General features: G+C 44.9%; 1 protein-coding gene across 1 annotated transcript in view; it reads right to left on the bottom strand.

Moving 5' to 3' along the window:
* The window catches only part of PLXNA4 (plexin A4), a gene marked incomplete at both ends in the record, with an annotated part of 424,475 nt that overhangs the window by 380,716 nt on the left and 20,201 nt on the right, over positions 1-23,558 (bottom strand). The window contains one exon of the mRNA XM_082308764.1: positions 22,735-22,917. Within this exon, the coding sequence (XP_082164890.1) occupies positions 22,735-22,917 (183 nt within the window). The remainder of the gene's footprint in view (positions 1-22,734; positions 22,918-23,558) is intronic.

Here is a 23,558-nt window from a genome sequence, read left to right on the forward strand (position 1 = left end):
ACCGGGATGCAGAGTCAGCTACAAGCAGAAGGGTTTGAAGCAGAGCCACTGCGGGGAGCTGTTTCCAATTGATACTCAATAAGCACAGAAAGGGATCGTGTAATCAAGCTGCAGCCCTTCTACCTCCTTTACCCCAGCACATCCCTCCTCACATGCACACTCAGGCTGAAAAGACAGAAATGTGCTCTCAGCAGCCTCCCTTGAAAAAAAAGTTCATCTATTTTTTCTGTACTAAATCTGGCCACTGGCCTCTGGTTATTGCCAGCAGTGCATGTACATGATCGGAGTTTGCATCCTCCAGATGAGCAGCTATTCACGCAATAGGGAGGACTGTGGTCACCTTCGCCATTCTTACTACCTCAGGACACAGCGGAGCTGGTGTTTGGGCTGGAAAGAGTCACGGAGACTCGCGCCTTGGGGCTTTGCTAATTTCCTGCTTTTTATCCTGTTGACAACCCTGGGAGATGTCCTCTCATGTCAGCACTGTAAGGAGGAGATATAACAAATGTGATAATGCCAGATGCTGCTGATAAGGGATGGAAAAGAAGCAGGTAGGACTGCTTGCTGCCCCCCAGAGAGAACAAAAGAGATAAAATTGCCAGCTCAGAGCAGCCCACTACCTTCACCATGAGGACCCTGTTTCTATTTAGCTGAGATCCTCTCATCCTACCATTTGGGGATGCTTAGCACTTATTTGCAGCACCCCCAAAAAGATCTGCTGGATCTTCAGGAGGGCAACACAGTTCCCACCCCAAAGAGGACTCCTGCCCAGATATGATGCATATTTTTAATATTATTAACAATAAACATTTTTGGATTAAGGTAAACACAAAAGGAGTAGAGGTACAAAATTGCCTTGGAGAGTATTGCCTTTAGCCCTCACAGAGAGCATCCTGCTAGATCCTAGAGAGGCTATACTTCAGAGCCTTGCTGCATTTCATTCCCTGCAGGCTCTGCCCCAAGGGGAAGGCAAGGACGAGGACAGTGTCCCACGGCCAGGGGCAGCAACAGTTCAGGGTCACCACCCCACCCTGGTCTGTAATCCAGCCCTGCTGCACCCTCCGATGCAGCAAAGGGGAACTGGGAAGGGAGCAGGTGATGGTAACCCAACACTGGCTCCAGCTGCCCAGCTGCAGGCAGGCTATCAGCAGGCTGTTATAAATAACATAATCAGTGGCTCTCATGTAAAGCTGATGGAACAAACACATACATTGGTCTGGAAGCAGGAGGTGGATGCATGGACTGAGACGTGATTCAGGGCAGATCAAGTCCAAGACGAATCCAAATCTCGTGAAATTCACTCTAGCTCTTGGCCAGGCTGCTGGAATAATAATCCTCAATTTTTTTTATTTTTTTATTTTTTTTTTCTCTCAGGGAATGCACCACAATCTTAACCTGGCTCTACTAATTACTTACCTCCTTTGCATCTCCATCCAGGAGAAGGGACACATTGTTTCCCGGCTTTGGCAAAGAGCTGAGAGATGCAACAAGGAAAGCACCCTTGAAACACAGAACATGTGTATGCATACAAGTGCACGCTCACAGCCACCTGCCCACAATAGTGGCTGGCAAACACTGACCAACCTAAAAATCGGGGAAGGAAAGGTGTGACTTTTGCAGCTTCAAACTTCTCATCTGCCTTCTGCCTGCTAACCCAGCTCTGCTGGGACTACCCCTAATATGCCAGCAAGGTTCAGCACAGCTGCCACTTAAAATAAGTCGCCTCACACAATGTAAAAATACCCCATACTCATGCCAACAATAACTTTCTACCACACCGCAATAACTCTGTATTTATAGCTATGATTTCCTCGTGCCACACACCCATGTATTGGCCTCAGCAGCAGATCCAAGAATGCCCATCCCCATAAAAAGTGAATTTGTTATTTTAACAAGCTGCAGTGAAACCCATTTCTGCTCAGGAGCGGGTTTCAGCCACATGACCACAGATCCACATCAGCACATGCAACACAGGGTTTCTCCCCCTGCTCCTTGCTAGAGATGACAGGGCAAAGTCTCCCGAGGGTTAACACAAAGCTACAACCAATTCCATTTGAGCTGTAATTGAAAATCAATAGGATCAGTAGTTTGAATGCTCATGTGCTTAAAGCAGAGGTCTAGGAGTCAGAAGCAGGAGTGATTTCTTCTCCTGGCCCTGATCTGAAACAGAGATTTTTTGAGTTCTCTGGGCTTGTGATCCAGCACCAATAAAATGGAGATAATCCACTCTTGGGTTGTAATTCACTAGAGCTTAAAAAGTGCTGAGGCACATAGGTGCATGGGACGCACTCATGGAGAGCAAGTTATTATTAAATATACTGAAGTGAGAAGCAGCAAGGGATGCCGAGTCTTCCTTTTTTTATTTATTTTTTTTAAAGGACCATCAAGAAAAACTCTGCATCAGCGATCCTTGCTCCACTTGACTAATACCAAAAAGCAGCAGTGCCAGGACACCCAAACTGATATCAGCATCCAAGTGTGTAAGGTGCTGTGCAAGACACACAGTCCAAGCAGGTGACAAAGACTTTGTCATTCCTGTGGGGATGAGGACGGTTCTCAAGGAGATGCTGCTGACAACATGCTGGGTGGGAGGGGCTGTCCATGCTCCCCTCTCAAATGTGTATCCCAGCGTCTCCAGCTCCACTGACCAACACGGGTCTTCTTGCCCAACCACAAGCAAATTGCAACCTCTGGTTCGCTCCCTCCACCCTTTTCCTGCTCACTTCTTGTTGCTGGATGACCTTGAAGGTCCAGAGAGGGAGGAGCAGCATGGATGGCTGTCAGAGGCATGTCCCATGGTGCTTAATGCATCAGGAATATCCATCAGGAGGGAGCCCAACTCTGCTGTCAAAATAATGGACCTTGCTACATTACCCAACCTCTGCCCTGTGCTGCCTGGGCCCACAGGAACAGCACTTTCTCATTATATATATCGCGGGCAGGCTCTGGAATGAAGAGATTCATTTCACTAAAGGGGTGAAAGACCTTAGTGAAGGTGAGGGGGGACAAAGATGGAATTACTGATTTATCCTAAATCAGGATTCATGCCAAGAGGAAAGGATAAAGGTGCCACCAGTTGCATCTCCTATCTCCCTTTTCAGCTGCAGGAAAGAGCTCCATGCACTACTCCACAATCACTCATCAACGAGAAGGGGGTTTTAACCAAACTAGTGCCCCGGTACAAGCAGAGTTACACCGGATTAGGAGGACTTATTGCAGCATGACATATTGTCCCTCTGCTATGGGAACTGCCGTACTGGTAAAAGGACTTTAATAACACCAGCAAACAACAGGAAAAACGTCTTATTTCTTTATTACAGCCCAAGCAGCACAACTCCTATGGCCATCAAGGTTCATGCCATGCAGCCTGAGCTGGCTCACATCTGGCCTTCAGCTCCAGCTGCTGAGCAGCTCCGAAGCAGCTGCCCAGTTCCTATCGGATCCAAACTTACGCAAATCTGGAGTGGTAACACAAACCTTGTGTTCCCAGGCACAGGCAGCCTCAGTAGAAAGCCTCATTTTGCCCAGCCCTGTTCACGGCACGGCTTGGAGGTGTCATTAAGAATCCAATCAATGTGACGTCATGGGTGTAATTGAATTATATGAATGCTCAGCAGACCCTTTCCACTTGGTATCCCCATTGGCTAATGTTGAATTATGATGGATCATACACAGGGATATATGAAACATGCATGAATAACCCAAGCATGCATTTTTAATGATGCAATCCTGATAACTTCCCCCTCCTAATGAAATCAAAATGAATTAAACACAAGTAGCTGTCAGTGGCATAAAAAAAAGAAAAAAAAAAAACCTCATCATTTAAATGGCAACATGAAATGTTCACCCGAATTGCAGTGTGACTAGGACCGTTTGTTGTAATGATACCAATTAACATATCTATCCATTTCAGTTTCCAGTGTAAAAAGAAAGAGCAGCTTGGGTGATATTAATGGTAGGGAAGAAAGGTGATGATAATGGATGGCAGGGAGTGAATAGGATTGAACTGAATGGAGTAATTCACTTGAATTGTCTGACAATGGCTGGACAATCCCCCAGAAGAGCATGTCCCCAGATATAGGGTAGAGCTTGTGGGCTTGCAACATTCATTAAAATAAAATATGGGCAAAACCTGCAAACCCAAGAGTCAGAAATGATCCAAGTCAGGCAGAGACTGCTGGACTCTAGGGGTCTTCCTTGAGACACTACAATGGCCAAGTTAACCAGAACATCCCAGATGAATAGTTTAGCTACAGTGGCTTTTCTTTGAGGTGGAGAGGATCAAAAAACTTATTGAAGTCACTCCCATACCTGTACTCTCTGATTTAACTGATAATGAGCAAAGAAGAGGGAATCATTTGCAGGGGTGGCCTTGCATCTTGGATTTGCATTCTGCATCACTACTGACATGCTACAGATACAGTGCAAGAGTTATCTTGGACAAGTAGGCAACATGGGCCTAGATCTGTGTGTCTCCATCTATCAGAGCCATGCAGATACTCTTCTTTTGCCTTCTACCCTGTCAATATATCAATATCAATTACCTAACACATCCTCGTAAGCACTCTGTCCAGAGTTATAGCTTCAACTACCTGGGCTAACAATATTCTGATTTCTAAATCCCTAGAAAAATAGGCAGTAGCTCTGTTAAAATAAAAAGAAGGAAAAAAAAATAAAAAACCCTCCGATTTTAAAAAGTAAGTCCTTGGGGACTTCTAAAGAATTCAAGTCATAAAAAAGAAAAATTTGTTCTTACTCTGCGGATCATGAGTTTCTGCTATGTTCAGTGAAAATCAGACATTTTTGTCTCATTGCAGATTTAGTATAAAGCACAATGTCACAGACCTTGTTCCTAATTGCAGACAGGCTGGACACAGTGTCAAAGGATAGAGCCGCTAGAGATACCAATATATGTCTCATAACAAGCTCATTAGCTCTAACACCAGACCCCATGTTTCTCAAAAACTATCCCAGGGCCCCTCTCAGGATTTATGCCAAGCACGCTTAAGCAGCAAGTCTCTTCGAAGACCTGTAGAGAGGAAGTCAATATATTTTGTAACAGACGAGCGAAGGGTCATCCTTTGCAACTAATAGCAAACGAGTTAAATAAATAAATGAGAGATTGTCTACCTTCTCTGAGTGGGTGGCTAGCACGCCTCACTTGCCCTTCTGCAAGAATTTGGCATGTTGAGTACTATCAGCAGATTTTGAAGACGGTGGGATCTGTGTACAGCCATACCGGGGTAAAACACAATTCAGGGTGGAAACAGGGTCAGATAAAAGCCTTTCTTTCCCAAGTGCAGCAGAATAATTCATTAAGGGAATAATCTCGGTGTCATTCTAGAGACCCTGAGGTTCACCCCTGTCCTGTGCCACAACTTGTGGAGTTTATGCAAGTTCAGACTTTCTGCTGCGATGTCTCACATGGAGTCACATAATCCTTCAGCATGTCTGCACCGGCAGGGCATTTCATGACTCTCCCCTTAAGCATTTGAGTTATTTGTATAGAAAATAGATGGGCAGCTATATCCAGGGAGTGGTATAAGAGATGCTTTGAACTCTGCTGTCTATATACATGAGGACATCCTGGCTAGAAGGTGATCTGGACCACTTTCTTAAAATTAAATATCTACCTCTTTTTCAGGTAAATCCACTTTAGGCATCCAAGTACACAGGCTGAATAGTTTTGCTCTCTCTGCAACTCAGGGACAGTACCACTTCCATACCTGTCAGCAGAGCCAGGAGGATAGATACATTATTAATTTGATCTGCTGGGCAGCCAAATCCTACAGCTGGAGAATCTCTGAGTGGCACGTTAAGTAGCATCTACAACACCCAGCAGAGATGACCATAGTCTCGTTTGGAGCACGAAGACTTCACTTTCCTTTAAAAACCAGACAAGATTTTTTAAGGAACTGATTATTCATCAGGAGAGGAGGACAGGGAGAAGACACCTGAAAAGGGCTTAATTTCTAAGAATGCTCCCTGCACACTTGCTAAAATGCCAGCATTTCTGATGCAGTAAAATCTCAGCGCCCAAAGTTACATCTCAGTTTTCATGATCGTGGTTTTTCACAACAGACAGTACATTTGTGAGAGAGTGGAAGCACTCTCCCTTGAAGGGCTCATAGGTGACCAGAGCTGTGAACTGTTCTTTACAGACAAATCATCTCCACCATGTGCATGCCTGTGTCCCTTAGAAAAACATTACAGACTTACACTGGAAGATTTCAAGTTAAGTACGTTTTTTTTCTCCCCTTTCCCTTTACACCGACTTCTCTGTCGTATGTAAATGTTAAATCATGGCATAATTCAGAGACAGGTTTGTTTATCTTAAAGAGAGTCAATTCATCTTTCTTGAAGAAAAACCAAAAAAAGAGGGAAAAAAAAAAAAGATGCTTCAGCTTTGTTAAATTTCAAAAAATAAAATCACTTCATAAAAGCTGCTCAAAGATGGCACATCACTGGGAGATATTTAAAATGCAGGCAGTGGGTTTTTAACTGTTCCCGAGGAACACTCCTGTTGAACAGAATGAAGGCCATGAGGTTAAAACACAGCCATCATAACTTTTATTGCTTCATTTTTGTGAAGCCATTAACCGCAGGAGGACCACAGATGTGCCACAGCTCCAGCAGCTGGAGTGAAATTCAATACTCACATCAGAACCTAATTTATGATCAACCTGTTGGGAGGGGGCAGGGAGGCCAAAGTATGGCATTCCTGCGTACCATACGGCGGGGAAATCAGAGATGCACGAGGGTCTAAGAAAAGTCGTGTGTTGAAAGAGCTCAGCCAAAGCCATTGCACAAACGCACAAGCGCGCGTCATGTGGAAGGAGGCAACATTCGCATCGGCAGTGAAGTCTTGCAAGTGGAATTTTTGCATCTAAAAGCAGCTGAACCCCAACAACATCCAGCTTTGAACTAACGGTTCAGTTGCCTGTGAAGCCTCAAGATGAAATCAAAGTGCCACTGTGCTTGGACATGCTCATTGCAAATGACAGTCCATTCCCTGAAGAACTTGCAGGCTATGTAGAGAAGAGCGTAGGAAGCATGTAGAGAGGAAAGCGTTTTGCCTGAGGTCATGCTGCAATCAGCAACAGAGCCAGGAATAGATCAAGGGTTCCTGCTCTGCCATTATGTCATACCGAGTTTTTTCTGACTACTCTTCATGCCCTCGTGTTCTCTATATCACCCCCAATCTGATCTGGCCTTTCCCATCAACCACCTGCTCCATTTCATTCAGATCCTTCTAAGGAACTTGCTGCTTTCCACACTTTCCCCTTTCGGTGTCTGCCCGCTCCAGTTACTTGTGCCCTTCTGATTGCAAGTTCCTGGATATAAGAACCTCCTGCAACTGGAATCATACACCTAAGTACTTTTGAAAGTATCTTGATTACATCTTTGCAGGCCTAAACACTTCCTCTCTTCTTTAATCCATCCCATCCTACTAACTTCAGTCTCCAAATCACGTGGAAGTGTGTTGGGCACTCCAAAATATGTTGTTTAAGTGTGCCCCATCACCCAGAGCATCATGCATTGCTGGTGCATGGCAATGTGATGCCCTGCCCATGTGCAGCAGCAGAATTCACTGGGATAACATCAGAGCCAGCCCCGGGATCACTGCGACTGTCAGATGTGTGATCCCAACGAGAGACCAGCCTGCTCATCCCCTCGTAACTCTCTGAATTTGCTGGCAGCACCCCCAGTCACTGCAGATGCCATAAATTCTGCAGGCTCCCTTTCCCTTTTAAATGAGCTGAAAGTTTTTTTTCCTAAGCTTTTAGCAGTTTAGAGAGCATTTGTGACAACATCAAAAAGAATCAATCGCTTAAGGGTGCACACGTGCTGGGTCTGCCAGCGGCCCCTCTTGTCTCCTAAACCATATGAGTTGATGTTGCAGCCCAGTGTCCCCACTCTCAAACCATCTTCCCTATATTCTTTGCAACCTTTAGGTGTATGGGACACTGCGTTGCCAGGTAAGAGCATCTGAACTTCATAGAAGAGGTTGGATAAGTCACCTGCATTAGAATGAAGAAAATACAGGACAGTATCAAGGACTAAAAAATATGGCCCCATCTGAGCATGTTAATCAAATTCCAGCAGGAAAATCATGCATAAGATAACCCTGCACTGAGCTTTTCTATTATCATAATGTTGGAGCATCTCACAACTACTAATTGTTCACAAGACCCCTGACAAAGCAGGGAAACACCATTACTGTCACTTACAGACAGGGAACAGAGATATAAGGGGTGTTTACATCTGAACAAGTTGCCCTCAGCTCCTTTTATCGTTAATGGAGAGAAAGAGACATTTTTAGGACACAATTCATCTGACCTAAAATAGGCAATTTCAGTCTCCTGCAGGATGAGATGTCTCCTAAAAGGTCTGATTTCTCTTGCTGGACTGGATAGGGAGTTGACAATACCTCCTGTGGATGGAGATATCTGCATTTAATGAGATGAATCCCCACCCTCTGAAAGGTGGGTCCATGAAAACCAGTAGCAGAGCAGGAAACTGAACTCAGGTTGCCTATGGTTTTGTCTGATGTTCAGATCAAACCGTAGATGGACATCCAAGATGAACAAGGTGAAAGGGCCAGCCAGCAGTAATAAAACGGGGAGGTTTGAAGGAAGCTACTTATGGGTAAGGAATGAAGGAGTTGGAAGAGGGAAACTTGAAATACTCTAAACGGCAAGGCCAAAGGACAGTCAGGCAAAGTAGCTATTGGAAGACGACAGATGACAAGACAGCAGAAGAAATGGGGTCATACGCTGTCCACAAGATGCAGCAGCTGTGAGGAAGATCCAGAAGCAACATACACTGACTATCCCAGTGAACATTATATGGGGCAAACCTTGCCAAGACCCCATCCCCAGTCCAGACAGCATTCGAGGAGGAAGTCAGTCCTTTCCCAAACACCCTCTTCCCACTCCCGTCTCCTTCTTTTACAGCAGGAGAAATAGGGAGATTGGACAGATGAGTCCAAGGTCACCCAGAGAGGTGGTGGCACACAGGGAATGTAACTGAGACCCCCCATATCCCACCACAACACACTAGGCTGAAACCCTGAAATTGAACTTTCTGGGAATTTGACTCCAATTCCAACCTTTGCAGCTTTATTAAAAAAAAAAAAAATACAGAGGTAGGTTTGGAAACTGGGTGACAAGGCTGATCTGTGCATCTTGGATGAGGGAGCTGCAAGGAGGCCGCCAGCACGTTTCCATCAGGAGAGTGAAAACAAACAAATAATAGCTAGGCTCTCTGCAAGCAATTAAAGAGCGGTTAATGAAATCACCTGCCACCGACAGAATCGACAAAACATAGAAAATAAGTCACGTCAGAGTCTGCCAGAGCATCCCTGGCACGGACAAGGAGCCTGATGGCTGGTGTATATTTAGTGCCAGTGATATCATCTTTCCTAGCAGGGCTTGCCTTCTGCAGTGAGGAGAAGGGCAGCACTTCCATGACAATGTCAGTGTGAGCTTTAAGAGGAGAGCGCCTGAGATTTCCTTAACAGGGAAGAAAGCAGCACGGTGGTAGCCTGGGCTACATCACAGAGCAGGAGACAGGCAGGGGTTGCAAAGCATGATCAAGATGAAAACCCAGGGGGAAAACAAACAAACAAACAAACCAACCAAACAAAAAAACCCCCAACTATCCATGCTGATATCTTAAGCACTGGCAGATGACAGTGTAATGAGTTTGTGGTTATTCGGGTCCCGTTGACCGTTGCCCCATCGTAACCTGGGACTGCTCAGAGCTTTGCAAGATGGCTAGAGCTCAGATCCCACCTAGCAGGTTCCCCTAAAGACAAATCCTTTTTAGCAGAGTAGGGCACATAACACCTTGGTGAACGGTCCTGCATCTGCACATACACACATTATGCTGACAATTTTTTAAAGGCAGAGCAGTGGAATACTAATTGCAAGAGGTCTTTTTATCTCTTGCCCCTCATCACTGCTTCGCAGCACCACCAGTCCCCTAAAAAAGTCAGATTCCCCTAAAAATGAGAGACTGGCTTAAAAATCATGAAGTAACAATCAATGTTCACCTTTAGCTTGCTGTTATAGTTACTAACAATTAATGTCAGGGTGCATTTAGGACTTTCAGCATTTAGGTATTACATTTGCCTGCATTGCCCCAGCCCAAGCAGCCCTCCTCCCTCAAAAGAAGAGTATCTCAGTCATGCATCCCAAAGCTGTATAACATCTCTAAATGAACAGATGTCATACATTACGGTAACGCCGCACTACTCACCATCCTAAAAATCTTTTCTTTTCCCACTACATTACGATAATTTATTTCACTACTGGGGCTCCCAAGGTGAGTTCAGTTCTCCAGCTTCAGCAGACAAAAAGTCTAACCTGGCAGAAGAAGTTTAACAAAGAGCCTAAATGCAACAGTCTCATAAGATCTTGCACCTCTCCATATATTGCAGGCTAAGATAGATTTGCAAGCAAAACAGAGAGATACAAATTTGGAAACATTTCCTTTTCTCCATGAATAATAAATTAGCTAAAAGTTCAGAATTTAGGTGGGATTTGGGGAATTAATTTACATCATCGCAAGGGGGAGAAGGGGCTTGAAAGCATCAAAAGATTTTGACTTTTCCGTCTCACAGCAGAAATACCTGTAAGAAGAGAGCTAATTAAACAAAAAAAAAAAAAAAAAAAAAAAGGAGAAAAGGGGAGGTGAGGAGGTCAAATAAGTGGTTGTTTTATAGACCACAAAACTTTCAGTTTTGGGGGTTTGCTTGTTTTGTTGAAAAAGAGGAGGGAGAAGCAATCAGTTTTGATTTGGCACAGATCTGGGTTTGTTTTTTTTTAATTTATTCTTTTTGTAAAATTTTCTCCATTCTGTAAGAAAACAACAAAATGAGTTATTCTCGTTGCAAGAGAGACAAATACTCAAACCTAACAGCATGCCAAGGTCCTATCACTTACCAACACATAGATACTGTCTGAAGGGCAAGAGAAATGCATTAGCATGCATGACATGTCCCTATTGCTCAGGTTAGCTCTATTATCAATATGTTTCCTTAGACTCCAAGGAGATAAATCAATTGCATAAGAAATCTAAGAGAAACCCACAGAAACTTGTAAGCAGTGGGGAAAAGATCAAAGTGCCTGCAGTGTGTGAAACCACATCCACCCCAGCAGATATCACAAGTCATAAACTCCCCCGATAACCCAGTCTTAATCAACCATATGACAAACGAGGGAAACACAGGGAGATCTGCACAGTGCTGGTCACTATGTTTAATTAGATTTCATGAGAGCAGTTCTGAAAAATTAATATGACAAGGTCTTTGCCGGTCTTGGTGATAACCTTTTCCCTGACATCACTGGAATTTATTGCCAGCCTCAGTTAAAAAAAAAAAGTTACAAGAAGTCAAAAGGAAAGATGACTCCAGACCACAGCCATGAGCATCCCAGCAGGGTGCGATACCAGCACGGCTGGCAGTAGAAACAGCAGTTTGCAGTTCCAGGATGCCATAGATGCAACAGTGATGGAGTCCTTTGCCAATGTACCACATCAGCTAGAAAAACAACCATCAGCAAAGCTTCCAAAACGCACCAAAGTCCCCTAGGAGTTCTTGTGCTGTTATCCAAAATGATCCAGCCCTGTGAATCATCAGCAGAACACGTTCAGCATGACAGAATGTAACCAGAGCTGAAACCCACAGAAGACTGGCTCCCAAATTTTCCCGCTAGACTTTGCTTCTCTTGGCACCCCCAGGGCCCCAAACCATCTCCCAGTGGAGCCTGGGAGTGCTCAACTTGTTTCCAACACACACTTCCAGGCTCACTGCACCAAGGGGGATCCCAGCTTGGAGGCATTGGTGCATACTTGATGCAATGCTGCTGATATATGAGAACAACTCTTACCAGGAGTGATCTTCTGTGGGATGTGGCCCATGGAAGGGATATCTCCACTGTTCTGCTGTCTCTAGTCAAGTACAGATGCCAACCCAGCTAGCACATCTATTTCCTTTTGGGGTCTTGCATTGAAATACCACCCACAATTCAGCCCCTTTTAAATTTAGGAGATGAATGATCATGCTTGGTGTCATAGCTGGTAAAACACTAGCCAATAAGAAGAAAACTAAGCAATGACAGAGTCAAGTTCATGAAAAAGGTATTATTGACATTAACCTAGATTTCACACTAGGTTACAGTCAAATTTATGGGGTTAGCTGCTGCTATCACAGCTAGCAAGATGCTTTTTAGTCACCCTGGGCACAGCATCCCAGGGGGACTTTGCTGGAGCCGCAGCTTTGATTAACTGTCCTGGTCTAGACTTCAGTCCGTATTTCTACCCCTCACCCAGCAATGATAGCTTTTCTAATTTCAGAAAGGGCCAAGGACCTGCAGCTCTTCTGTATGGTTTCATTTAGGAGAGGTGAAAGGCTACTGACAGGGGTTGGGGTGGGGGGGGAGGGAAGACAAGAGTCAGACCAAGCAGGAACAGATCCCTGAATCCTGTATAGCACCACACGTCTTCACTCCCGCAGACACCATATGGGTTGGGATCTACAAAAACCAGCACAACCCTCTCATGCTTCCCCCCAAGCTTCACACACATGAGTCTAACAAACAGCAATCCATCAAAGCTTGATTGCTCTCAAGCCAGGCTGCCACCAAGACGAAATGAGAGAGAGATTATGAAGCATAGCAAGCCAAATTCGTTAAACCAAAATGAAAGAAGCACGAGGGGGAAGAGATCGAGTTGGAGAAGAACAGGGGGGATTTTATTTCTGCTTTCCTTCTCATTGGCTTCACAAACACCACCAGCAGTATTCCTAAGTGGTGGATATGCAGATGGCATTAAAGCACCCTAACAGGGGGTCGCAACCACCACGCTGATGCCAAGGGGCTACTGCACACTAGGGAGTCTTGGGTGTGTGCAGGGGAGAGGTAGAGAGAGGTTCTTCAAATTAGCTCAAGCCAAAAGTTGCTTATCATAATGAAGGGAGGCACATTCCTTTTTGCCTTTTAATTAAGAGCTGGCTCATAAATCAAACCTCTTGTTCCTACGCTTTGGATGTCAGTTGAGGGAAAGGCTCTTTTTGAATAACCAAGGCCCCCTTATGCAAGCTGTGGTCCCTCCTCCAACTCCAGTAACACGGCTAATTACGCTACTTTTGTTTCCTGTTACAAACCCACCCTGCCTTTGCCACGCCAGGAATTGGGCCTCTGATCACCCCCAGAAATGCCCAGCTACGGGTCACAAACTGAGGAAAGCTTCCCCCAGTTTAAGCATCAGCGGTGGGGAGGAGAATTACAGTTAAACCGAGCATTTCCCTGAGTTTCCTCGGGGATATCCACAACTTATTTTAAAGTGTTCCTAGAGGTGGGCTGGGAAAACTATTTAAGGCAAATTGTTTTCACAGAGCAGTAGCCAGAGAAAAAAGGCTGAACGGCATGAGTTTAAACTTTTAGGCAATATTTTTTGCATGCACACACACACATAGAAATGCACATTTTAAAATACATTTCAAATTTCAGGGAAAAAATATGGATCTTCATCCATGGCTATTCTGTATCCAGCCAGCCTGACCCTACTCTGTTGTCTTTGCACAGCAGTCATTTCTAGCACCTGGGAGATGAGCTAAAGGTGTCAGTCCAGACTGCAGCAAATACGTGCAGCAAATAGTCCAGCTGAGACTCTCAACAAAGCCTTGGACAGGAGTGAACAGTGGGAACAAGCAGGTTTCATGCAACACATACACCATAAGGCACAACAGGATCCTGTGAAGGGCTTCAGAGAGAGCAGGGAACTGAATCAGGACCTCGTTGTCATGGTTTACGTCTTCACCAGCGCTCAGTTCCCATCCTCTGCACCCTTTCTGCTTCCTTCCTAAAGACAGGAGTGGTCAGATTATGACGTCTACATCAACGTCTATCTGCAGCTGAACCAGAGATCAGTCATCTGGCCAACGGGAGAAGGCGGAGGTGAGACAGACTGCAGAGGTGGTTTTGGGCACGGATATGGCTGCAGGATGGCGAGGCGGATAGAGTGGAGGATGGTGAAAGGAAGAGATGGATGCACAGTGCCTTATCAGGGACTTGCTGTTCTTTCAACTGGCTCTCTGATAACATATGGAGCTTAATCAAATATGCAAATGATGTCCTATCTAGAGTCAAGGGAAATAGAGAAATAAACCCAGAGACCATGCATGAAAACAAGCCGATAAAATGAGGGAGTGGGTAGAAGGTTTCCTCTTTTTGATAAAATTATTTCAAAAGATTAAATTAAAGCAAAACTAATTAGGAGAACCGCACTTAAGCCGACTTCCCGTAAGAAGGGTCAGCAGGCAAGAGGCATTCAAATCAAAGGCAGATGCAAGAGGCACTTCAAGGGCTCCCTGAAAAGTCATTATCCCAGTCAAAAGGGAAGGGGATAGAGAGGAGGAAGGAATGACAAGAGCCATTTTGGCTGGGCATCCGTCCGGGCATTAGATGGAGTGTATGGGGAGTTAAATAGCCTCTCTTTGTCACCCTGGAGAGCAGAAGTAGCAGGTGAAGACTAAAGCTGACCACCTAATGTCCCATCCAGAGCACTTCTCAGAGAACAGAGGGACAAAGAAAAACAGAAGTACATAGAATGGGGGCGAGAGGACATATCTGCTTTTCCTTGTATGCCAACCCTGCGTGGTTTCCAGCAACAGCACAACCACACCAGGTACTGCAGCCTGAATACTCCACATCTTGCACAGAGCTACTGACACCATGCAGAAAATCACCTGCCGCGACAAGGTAAGGTGGCAAGCAGCATCACAGCAAACTGTCCCCCGGGAGGCCGCACGGACCCATGGATTTCAGCAAGGTAACCTGCAGCAGGACATTGTTATCTGTCCCTTTGTGTCTGCTTTTGTCACTAACGTCCCCCTGCCTGCACAGCACACATCCTCAGCCCACTGCGGGGAAATCCAGCTCAGCTGCAACTGGAAACCTGTCAAATTCAAGCTGCGGCTTCTTAAAGAGTTTGAAGAGATGATGGTACAACCTGCTGCCTTCCCTGCTGCAATGGGTCCACTGGAGCCCACTATTTCTCCTGAAGTTGGAAATAAAAACGCGTGGTACAGCACCACTGATGCAGAATGCTTGGCAGCAGCCAGTGAGCGCCTTTGGACTTTGAAGTACAGATTGTGTCTGGAAGGATTAAACAGTCATTTGCAAATCTCGTTGCACGGTCACAAGATCCCGTTTCTGACAAGACTCTGAGGCACTATTAAACCAGACCCTCCAAAAAAAGAGAAGCACTCAATGCATGTATGCAAGGCACCCAGCAAAAGCACGGCTCAGCCAAAGCCTGTACACTACCACGGAGACTGCTGAGTAGTCAGAAAGCAGAGAGGGGTACTTGAGGGACAGACACAGAAAATTAATTGCTCTCCACCAAAAAGCAGGCTCTAACTCTTGCTGGGAACAGCAACCTTCCTAGCAGGAAGGGAGAAAAAAAAAAAAAAAAAAAGGATTTTCCTGCTGCAGTTAGATACTGCAATGAGCAACGAGCTAACTGCAGTGTGCTACACTGACAAGTTGTAGCTGGAATTCCCAAAGCAATGGAAATGAGGGGTGTGAGAGGCGAAGCACCCATCTGCAGTGACAGAGCAATTAGTGGGTATTTAAAACAAGTGTCAGATGCACCAGTTCAGCAGCAGAGTTTGGATACAGGCCCTCTGATGTGGTTTAGGGCCTGGGGTTTTGCAGCAGAAGATGGATCACAGGGTAACCCATGCTGGAAGGGACCTCAGGAGGTCCTTAGTGCAACCTCCTGTTCAAAGCAGGGTCAGCTGTGAGATCAGACCAGGTTGTTTTGTCCATTCAGGCCTTTAAAATCTCTAAGGATGGAAACTGCACAGCCTCCATGGGCAACCTGCTTCAATGCTCGCCTGTCCTCATGGCAAAAAGCTTTTCTTTATATCCAGTTGGAGGTGCTCTTATGTCAACTTGTGCCTGCTGTCTCACATCCTCCCACACTCACCAATGTGAAGAGCCTGTCTCCATCTTCTCAATAACGTCCTTGTAGGCATGGGAATGCTGCTGTTAGGTCCCTTCAAATTTTCTCTTCCCCAGCCTGAATAAGCTCATTTCTTTCATCCTCCCCTCTCAGGGCAGGTTCTCCAGCTCCTGGCCAATCTCTTCACCCTCTCCTGAACTTGCTGTGGTTGATCAACATCTTTTTTGTACTGAGGGGCCTAAAACTGGGCACAGTATCTGGATATGGTCTAGCAATTGAGTTCAAGATGATCACCTTCCCCTCAATCTAATTTGACCTCTAGGTGGTGAAAGGTGAAGAGCAACAGAAAGATGCCCACCCACCTGTAAGGCTTCAGAGCAGCAGGGGAAAGAGACACAGCACAGCACAGCAGACTACAACTGGGTGCACCTGTTCTGCATCTTTGATTTCACCTGTGGAGATAGTATCTGATCACCCAGCACTTTCAAGTCATGTTGGAATCCAGCATCACCAGCCAAGGACTTCTACATGACCCAGTACAAATGGGTGTCACTGGCCAATGTCCGCATAGATTCCCATCACCACCCCTTTCAGGGCTGCCTGCTGGTACACCCAACACGAGCATCAAGTGCAGACTACACCACAGCTACCAAATCACAGCTTTCCTGGTGCTACGGCCAGAAAACTGAACTACTCTTCAGGCATCTAAGCTGACAACAACGTCTCAAAGAGAGACTGTATATGAATGTAGGACACAGACAACTGCTGCCTTCACAGACATCAAATACAGATGGGAAGCGGTATCACTCCATCACAAGTGAGTGAAGCACTCGGACTCCTGCTGATTTAGGAAGCTGCGAGGAGAGGCCAGGGCGAAAAAGCCCCTCTTGCAGAAACCAGCTTCTCAGCAGGAGCCAGAGTCTCTACAGCATGTTTTCAGAGCAGTCAAGTCCACTTGCCAAACAGTTGGGGAAAAAAAAAAATTTTTTTTTAAAAAAACCCTGACTCTTTCAAAGCAACAGAGGGAAGGAGAAGGAAGCAGAGTTTCCCTGCTGACATTCTCACAGAGCTGTCAGCAGCAGAATATCCTCCAGGGAACATCAAAACTGAGCAGGGTTTCTCGTCTTGTGCATATTCAGAAACCCCCTTGCCTAGAGGAACAGTGAGGATCCCTGTATTTTCCTGCAGTTATCACAAGACCGTAAACCTGTGCGTGGCAAATCCAGGGCTCTCTCATTAGCTCCAGCTCCTTGGATGGGAGGTGAGGTATCAGAGGAGAAAAGAAAGATACTCCTCTCCATGTGGGTACCTCACGGTATCACCAACCCACCCAGAGCTCTATCGCCTGCGGGTGTCTGCCCATCTCTTGCACCCTTTTACCCTGCTCATGCTGTTTTGCATCCAAAATTCCATTTCATTCCTCTGTTGCCCACTCGTGACACTTGAGATCAATCCAGCTGTGTGGAAGGACCTGAGACACTGCCAGTCCCACCAGGATTCAGCTGCTCTCCCCTGCTCAATGGGATGAACGCTGCTCTGGGAAGGGATCTCACCCCACATGTGAGGGGGCAATGACTGTAGCAAGAGGACCCATCATAGCAACCAGCAATGATAATAGAGCTGCAGGTTTGGGTGTCCTTCGGGGTTACCTTACTGAAGCAGTCCTGACACTACCATAGATCAAGGTGCATCTTCTCCAAGCCACAGGCTGACTCCTTCAATAGCTGTCAGCGGTTTCCACTCCTTCTTCGAGGGAGGCAGGCAGGCTGTAAACAGCAATGTAGCATCCAACCAGGAGAGCTGTCAGCCAGCTGATGGGATGGTATAGCCACAGCTATGTGGCCAGAAACCAGCAGGAGCTCAGACTTGCGCGTACTTTCCAATCCAATTATCTATCCGAGAAAGCCAGCCTTCCCCAATGCAACTGTGAGATGGGCCAAAAATGAGAATTGCAAATCTGAGCTCTCAGATCTAAAAATCTCCCTATGGTGTTTTGTCTCTGGATCCAAAGAAAGCAGGGTCTCGAGGGTTCAGGGTAATCCGGAGGGTGGTTCATGAAACTGGTCGATACTGAGAATTTTCTACTAAATAGAGGCAATACCTGGTGGGAAGTGCTGGCCAGATTTCAGAGCTGTCTGATCTGAATGAAAACCTTCACCCCAAGTGGCAGTCCAAATCTAAAAAGCCCTTCAAAGACCTCAAACTGATGGGATTTTATGAAAAATGAAATACAGGCCACAGATTGAAAGAATTGGGTTTTAAGTCAAATTTCTTTCTCTGCAAGGAATTTAGCATAAAAAAAAAAAGGCTTTGAGTGAAATATTTTGGTGGAATAAAAAAATATTTCTTATGGGGAAGTTTCAAATAAATGTAAATTACCTCTACTCCATTTTCAAATAAACATTTCAAAATGGACAGAGAGGGTTGTTTTGTTAGAAGTGCAATTCCTACGGCTGTTCCCAGGTAGGCATTTGCAAACTCAAATCACCCTTTACACCTGCATCTACACACAGAATAATTGCAGGTAAGTTGTATTTCTTTGACTGGAAACTATCTGCACAAAAGCAATGACCCATAAATTAAATGCTTAGGGAAGGAATACATGGAATACTGAATACTGCTATGCTCGCTTAGTGATGACAGGTATTAGTGTCACATAATTTGGCCAGACACACTAGGAAAAAAAAATCCAAAACAAGCATACAAAACCGTGCAAAGCATCTCCATGGGTACATCTCTAGTCTTCTCCTAGAAAAGGAGTGAAGATCTAAGTGTGTAATGAGAGTGTGTGCAAAGGAAAAAAAGCCAGTGGATTTCAGCACCTGGCTGTCTTACCACAAAGTGGTTTGTAGGAAGCACATACCCAGGAATAACTCCCTTTCCTGATGGCTGGCTGTGCTGCTGTTTGCAGAGAGACAAAACAGACCTTCGCGAAACACAAGTGAGGCTTTCTTATCTCCTGAAAAAAATCACTAAAAATTCACAGGGGTGCCGATTGACTTTCAGCCACGGGTTTTGTTCAAAGCACTTCCTATCGTACACAGGAACTCACTCTGCCAATGAAGCCCACCAGGCACCCTGAAGTATACTAAAGCTGTGGCAACGCTTACCAACGTGGTACAGAAGCACAGGGAACACCATGGGCTGGCCAGCACAGGAGGTAATTACAGATACCAAGATCTGACCAAAGCACTGCAAGATGAAATATTTCTCATTAAAAATTACCACAGGATCTTTAATGCCCACAAGTGGTCAGGAGCTGGTTTTCCATCCCATCTAATTTATCTAGTTTAGCCATCTGATATGACCACACACTTCACAACCTTTAGTGCGCTAATTTTCTCCAACATTTCTTTGAGCAAGCAAAATATTTCATACCCTTTGCAAGAGAGGAAATGAGGTATGGAGGCACACCAGAAGTTTCTGGCAGAGGAAAAAACTGAACCCAGCTGTCTCCCAACTCGCTCATCTCTGGGCCACCCTTCTCCATCCCCAAGATACCACCAGCCCCATCAGGCCTTTAATCCAAGGGTGCTGGTTGAGATATACATGAGATATGGACAGGGGGAATTTTTCTTTTTCATAGCTCTGCATTTTTATTCTATTTATATTTTCATTCTGCAGGGCCAGGCTGTGCTGTGGACAAGCCAGCAGAATTGGAGGGCATATTTCTACAGCACATTATTCAGTGCCTTCCCGTTGGTCTGCACACGTAACTATGTGAATGAGCGAGGGTTGCAAAATGTATTTTGCCTGGGGCAGTGAAATAGCTGGGGCCAACCTTGTCATTCTGTTTCACTCACTCTTTTCCTACCCTATCTCTATCTTGGTTTTTCCTTTTCTTTCTCTCTTTGTTGTCTTGGTTACATGGGCAGATTCCTGATATGCTGCTAGTTTTCATTTTAATGATATGTTCCTGTAAAGCACAATATTTTACTTCAGTTGTGTGTGCCACTGGATAAATTCTTTTGACATATGTGACATTTGTATATCAACTAACAGATATTGCTTTATGACTGTGGGTATTTTGCAGAGTATTCACGGATTGCACGCATCAAAATCTGATATACAGTCTGCATCTTTCATATAAAAATACACACACAGAGAAAAAGACTGAAACAGCAGGAAAAATAAAGAAAGTTTCTCCAAAACCATCTTGTAATTACTTGCAGTGACTTTTCCAACAACTGAGTAGATCCTGCTATCTTGAAGATAATCTCATAACTCCTCTCTTCATGCTATCCAGAATACTTCACTGTAGCTTGACCGAGTAGTTGCACTGCACCAGGAGAAACAGCAATACGTATCATGCATGGTAGGACCCAGCAAGAAGAAAAAAGAAGACACAGCTCCTGGACTTTGTCCAGTGGTATGTGGAGTTTCATCTAATCCTACAAAGCTTATTCCAATTTACACATAGGCTTTTTTTTTTTTTAAACATAAATCAAACTTCTTGCTAGCATAATGGATTATGCTAGAGTTGCAATACCAATGCAGTATTTCCCTTGCTTCCTATTCAAAACCACCTGATTGATGAGCCAAGGTGGAAAACAAAGCTTCAAAAGGTCCGTGAAGTCTTGGCAGGGACCAAGGAGCGTCAAGTGAAAATCCTGAGTGCCAAACTGGCCTTGTGTGGTACCCAGAGGGGAAAACAGGCTGGTGTCCTGAGCTCAGATACCCTCAGGAGCCCTGGAGGAGGGCAGTGTGTGTAGGAGAGTCAGTGATTGCAGAAGTCATAGCAAGGATGGGGCTGAACCTGCAGGAACTGAAGATTTCCAGGAGCCTGGATCAACTGATCCAAACTAACCACATGTGTTGAGGGGAGCCCTGTTTTGCTTTGCATTCTGCCTCTCTGGTGGAAAGAGGAATTATTCAGCTGAGGAAGATCTCAGCCCAAGACTCCAGCTCTGCTCCGACACACGGACCCAATGCAGCAACTACCGCAGGCAGAATATTCAGCATGTTAGGAAAAAGGGAATAAATGAAGCTTTCTCAAATTACATCTGCCAGTTCAGCTCTCCTCTTCTCATTCTTTACCCTATAAGGCTGTCCCCGCTCTCTACCACACTCCGTAAAGCACTAAAAGCTTTCTCTCCTATTTTCCCCTATTAAAAGGAATCCCATCTTGGGTTCTGCAATGTGACCTGCAAAGGCAAAGACAGAGCTGTGTCTGAGTTTGCCTCTGAAGCCAAAAGAAAAAACAAAAGCTTTTGAGTGCAGGGAAGCAGCAGTCATTCTTAACTGTTTAGGTCTTTTGGATATTTACCATTCAGATCTCAGGTACCCCATTTCCCCACCCAAGAGACTGACTGGAGAACTAAACAGTTTATTATGATATCACAGATGACAAGGAAGCAAAACATAATTAGTCAGGGGAGGAGATTATTTTTATTACAACTGTTTAAAAAAAATATGGCTCCGTTTCCACATGCCTGAATAGACTGTCAAAAAAAAAAAACAAAAAAACACCCTAACAAAATAAATTCTGTTTTCAAAAGCATCAGCCGCCTTTCCTCTGTTGAACAAAGCCAAAGACATTTGCCAGTGGGCAGGATCCTGTTCCCCTTGCAGATCTCCCTCAGCACAGGGGCAATGCCACCTGAATTTACAACCCTGATTTTCTTATTAAGTGAAGAAACAGGTAGCGGAACAAAACCAGAGATTTCAGACCTTCCTTAAGTATCTGCGAACAAATGACTCCCTTCTCCGTCTGCTCTGCCCATCCTATACAGAAGCCATAGTGGGTCACCTTTTCATAGTACCTTCCTCTCCCGAACTTGGAAGTTTTTATTTGAAAAAGGAACTCAAAGAGGAATCAACACCCAACCCAACCCCTAAGGCTCTGCCGAACCTCCCTTCCCAGTTTCTCACCTATATCCATTATTACGGCAAAGCCAAAATCTCCTTGCACACACAATATTTTGCAACACTCCTGAGCTGAGCATTCAGACAAACATTGTTCGACTGGCACATAGGGGTTGAAATGGAGGTGGTGCCCATCATTAACATGAGAACGTCACTTCTAATACCTCTTCCTGCCTTGAGTAAACCACATGTAGATGATTCTCAGCTTCCACCTCAAGCCTTTCTGCTATTGCCTTACATGGCAAACTACAGAGCTATAGCCACGCAACAGGCATATTTTTAGTGAGAATGCACAGTAAGGAACATAAATACACTCTTTATTGTATTTGGGTTTATGTGGCGTCAACCATAAACATTATCATTATCATTCAAGACACAGCTTTCTTTTGATGAAAGCGCTCTTCCTTCAGTACAAGCACCCAGACTGACCTAAACAGAGTAACCACTAATCCCGTGCTGAAATCACAGTCCAGTCACATTGCTCTGAAGAAAGACCTCCAGAGCATGAATCCTGTTTCTTAACAAACTTCAGTCTCAGTCAGTTTTTCTCCAGCATGCACAGATACCCTGTGATCAGCTACTTAATTAGAGATGGTCTGAACACAAAAAAAATCTGTTGGATGTAAACTGCATCAAGCCTGTCTGTGACTGGGTCTGTGGTTTGACTTCAGAAACATTCATTCACTGATGAACAACAATTTGGAAGAAGGAATTTTTCCTTCTCACATCATCTCTATCCTTCAAGAGTGAAACACAGTTTTTTGCCAACTGAAACTTTTTCTACTGTCAAAATAGGTGTTGAACCTTAGGACAAGGACTGTGCTCACACTCAATGCAACACTGCAAATCTCCATAAGAACATGAAAATCTGAGTTAGAGGACCACGTTAGGTCTTACCTTCTTGAGCTTCCCACTCTTGGTGCCCACAAAAGCCAGGGAATGGTTCTTGTAGACATAGGCGATCACAGATGTCATTCTGTCTCCATCCTCAGTGAAAATAGGGAGCCCTCGCACCATGGATGATACTCCCAAGGGGGCATTCATATCCAGGCCACAGAAATTGTCATCAATTGTTAACAGCTATAAAAAAAAAAGAAAGAGAGTGCAAAAAAATGAAGCCACCAATTCTTTAGCCATTTGGGAAGTATCCATCCAAGCAGGGACACCATTGCATAACATGCCTATAATTTATGCAGGCTGACAAATCAATGACAAAGGCAGGACTGGAGAAATACAGAGGTGGAAAAAATTTGTCCGAAGTTGCACGATGAGTTACAGACGGGAGGAAAACTGGAAACTTGCTTCTCTTGAATGACAGCCCAGCAGGATACGTTATGTTAAGCCTTTTTCCTACTGCTTTACCAGTCAGTTTTACCAGTCAAGACCTAGCAATCAAAGACAAAGTCTACTGAAAATGTCTTAAACGTATCTAGTTCTGTCAAAAAGAAGTATGCACATCATTCCCATGGGATCCAGAATAAGAACCACTGAGCTAAATCTGCACTGGCAAATAAAATAGACCCTGGCCTGCCGTCTGGCCCTGAGACCCAATAATAAGGCTCACATCTATGAAACCTAAATAATCATTCCCCTGCCACCTCCAAATCCTATAGCATCACTCATGCTACATCTTGGAAATTAGAGTCCCCCAAGGCATGTTCAGGCACTGTCTGGGAGAGAGCTGGTCAGCCCAGGCCAAATCTGCAGTAGGAACCATGCTA

This window comes from Platalea leucorodia, assembly GCF_965183815.1.
Source record: "Platalea leucorodia genome assembly, chromosome: 4".
Classification (NCBI taxonomy): Eukaryota; Metazoa; Chordata; class Aves; order Pelecaniformes; family Threskiornithidae; genus Platalea; species Platalea leucorodia.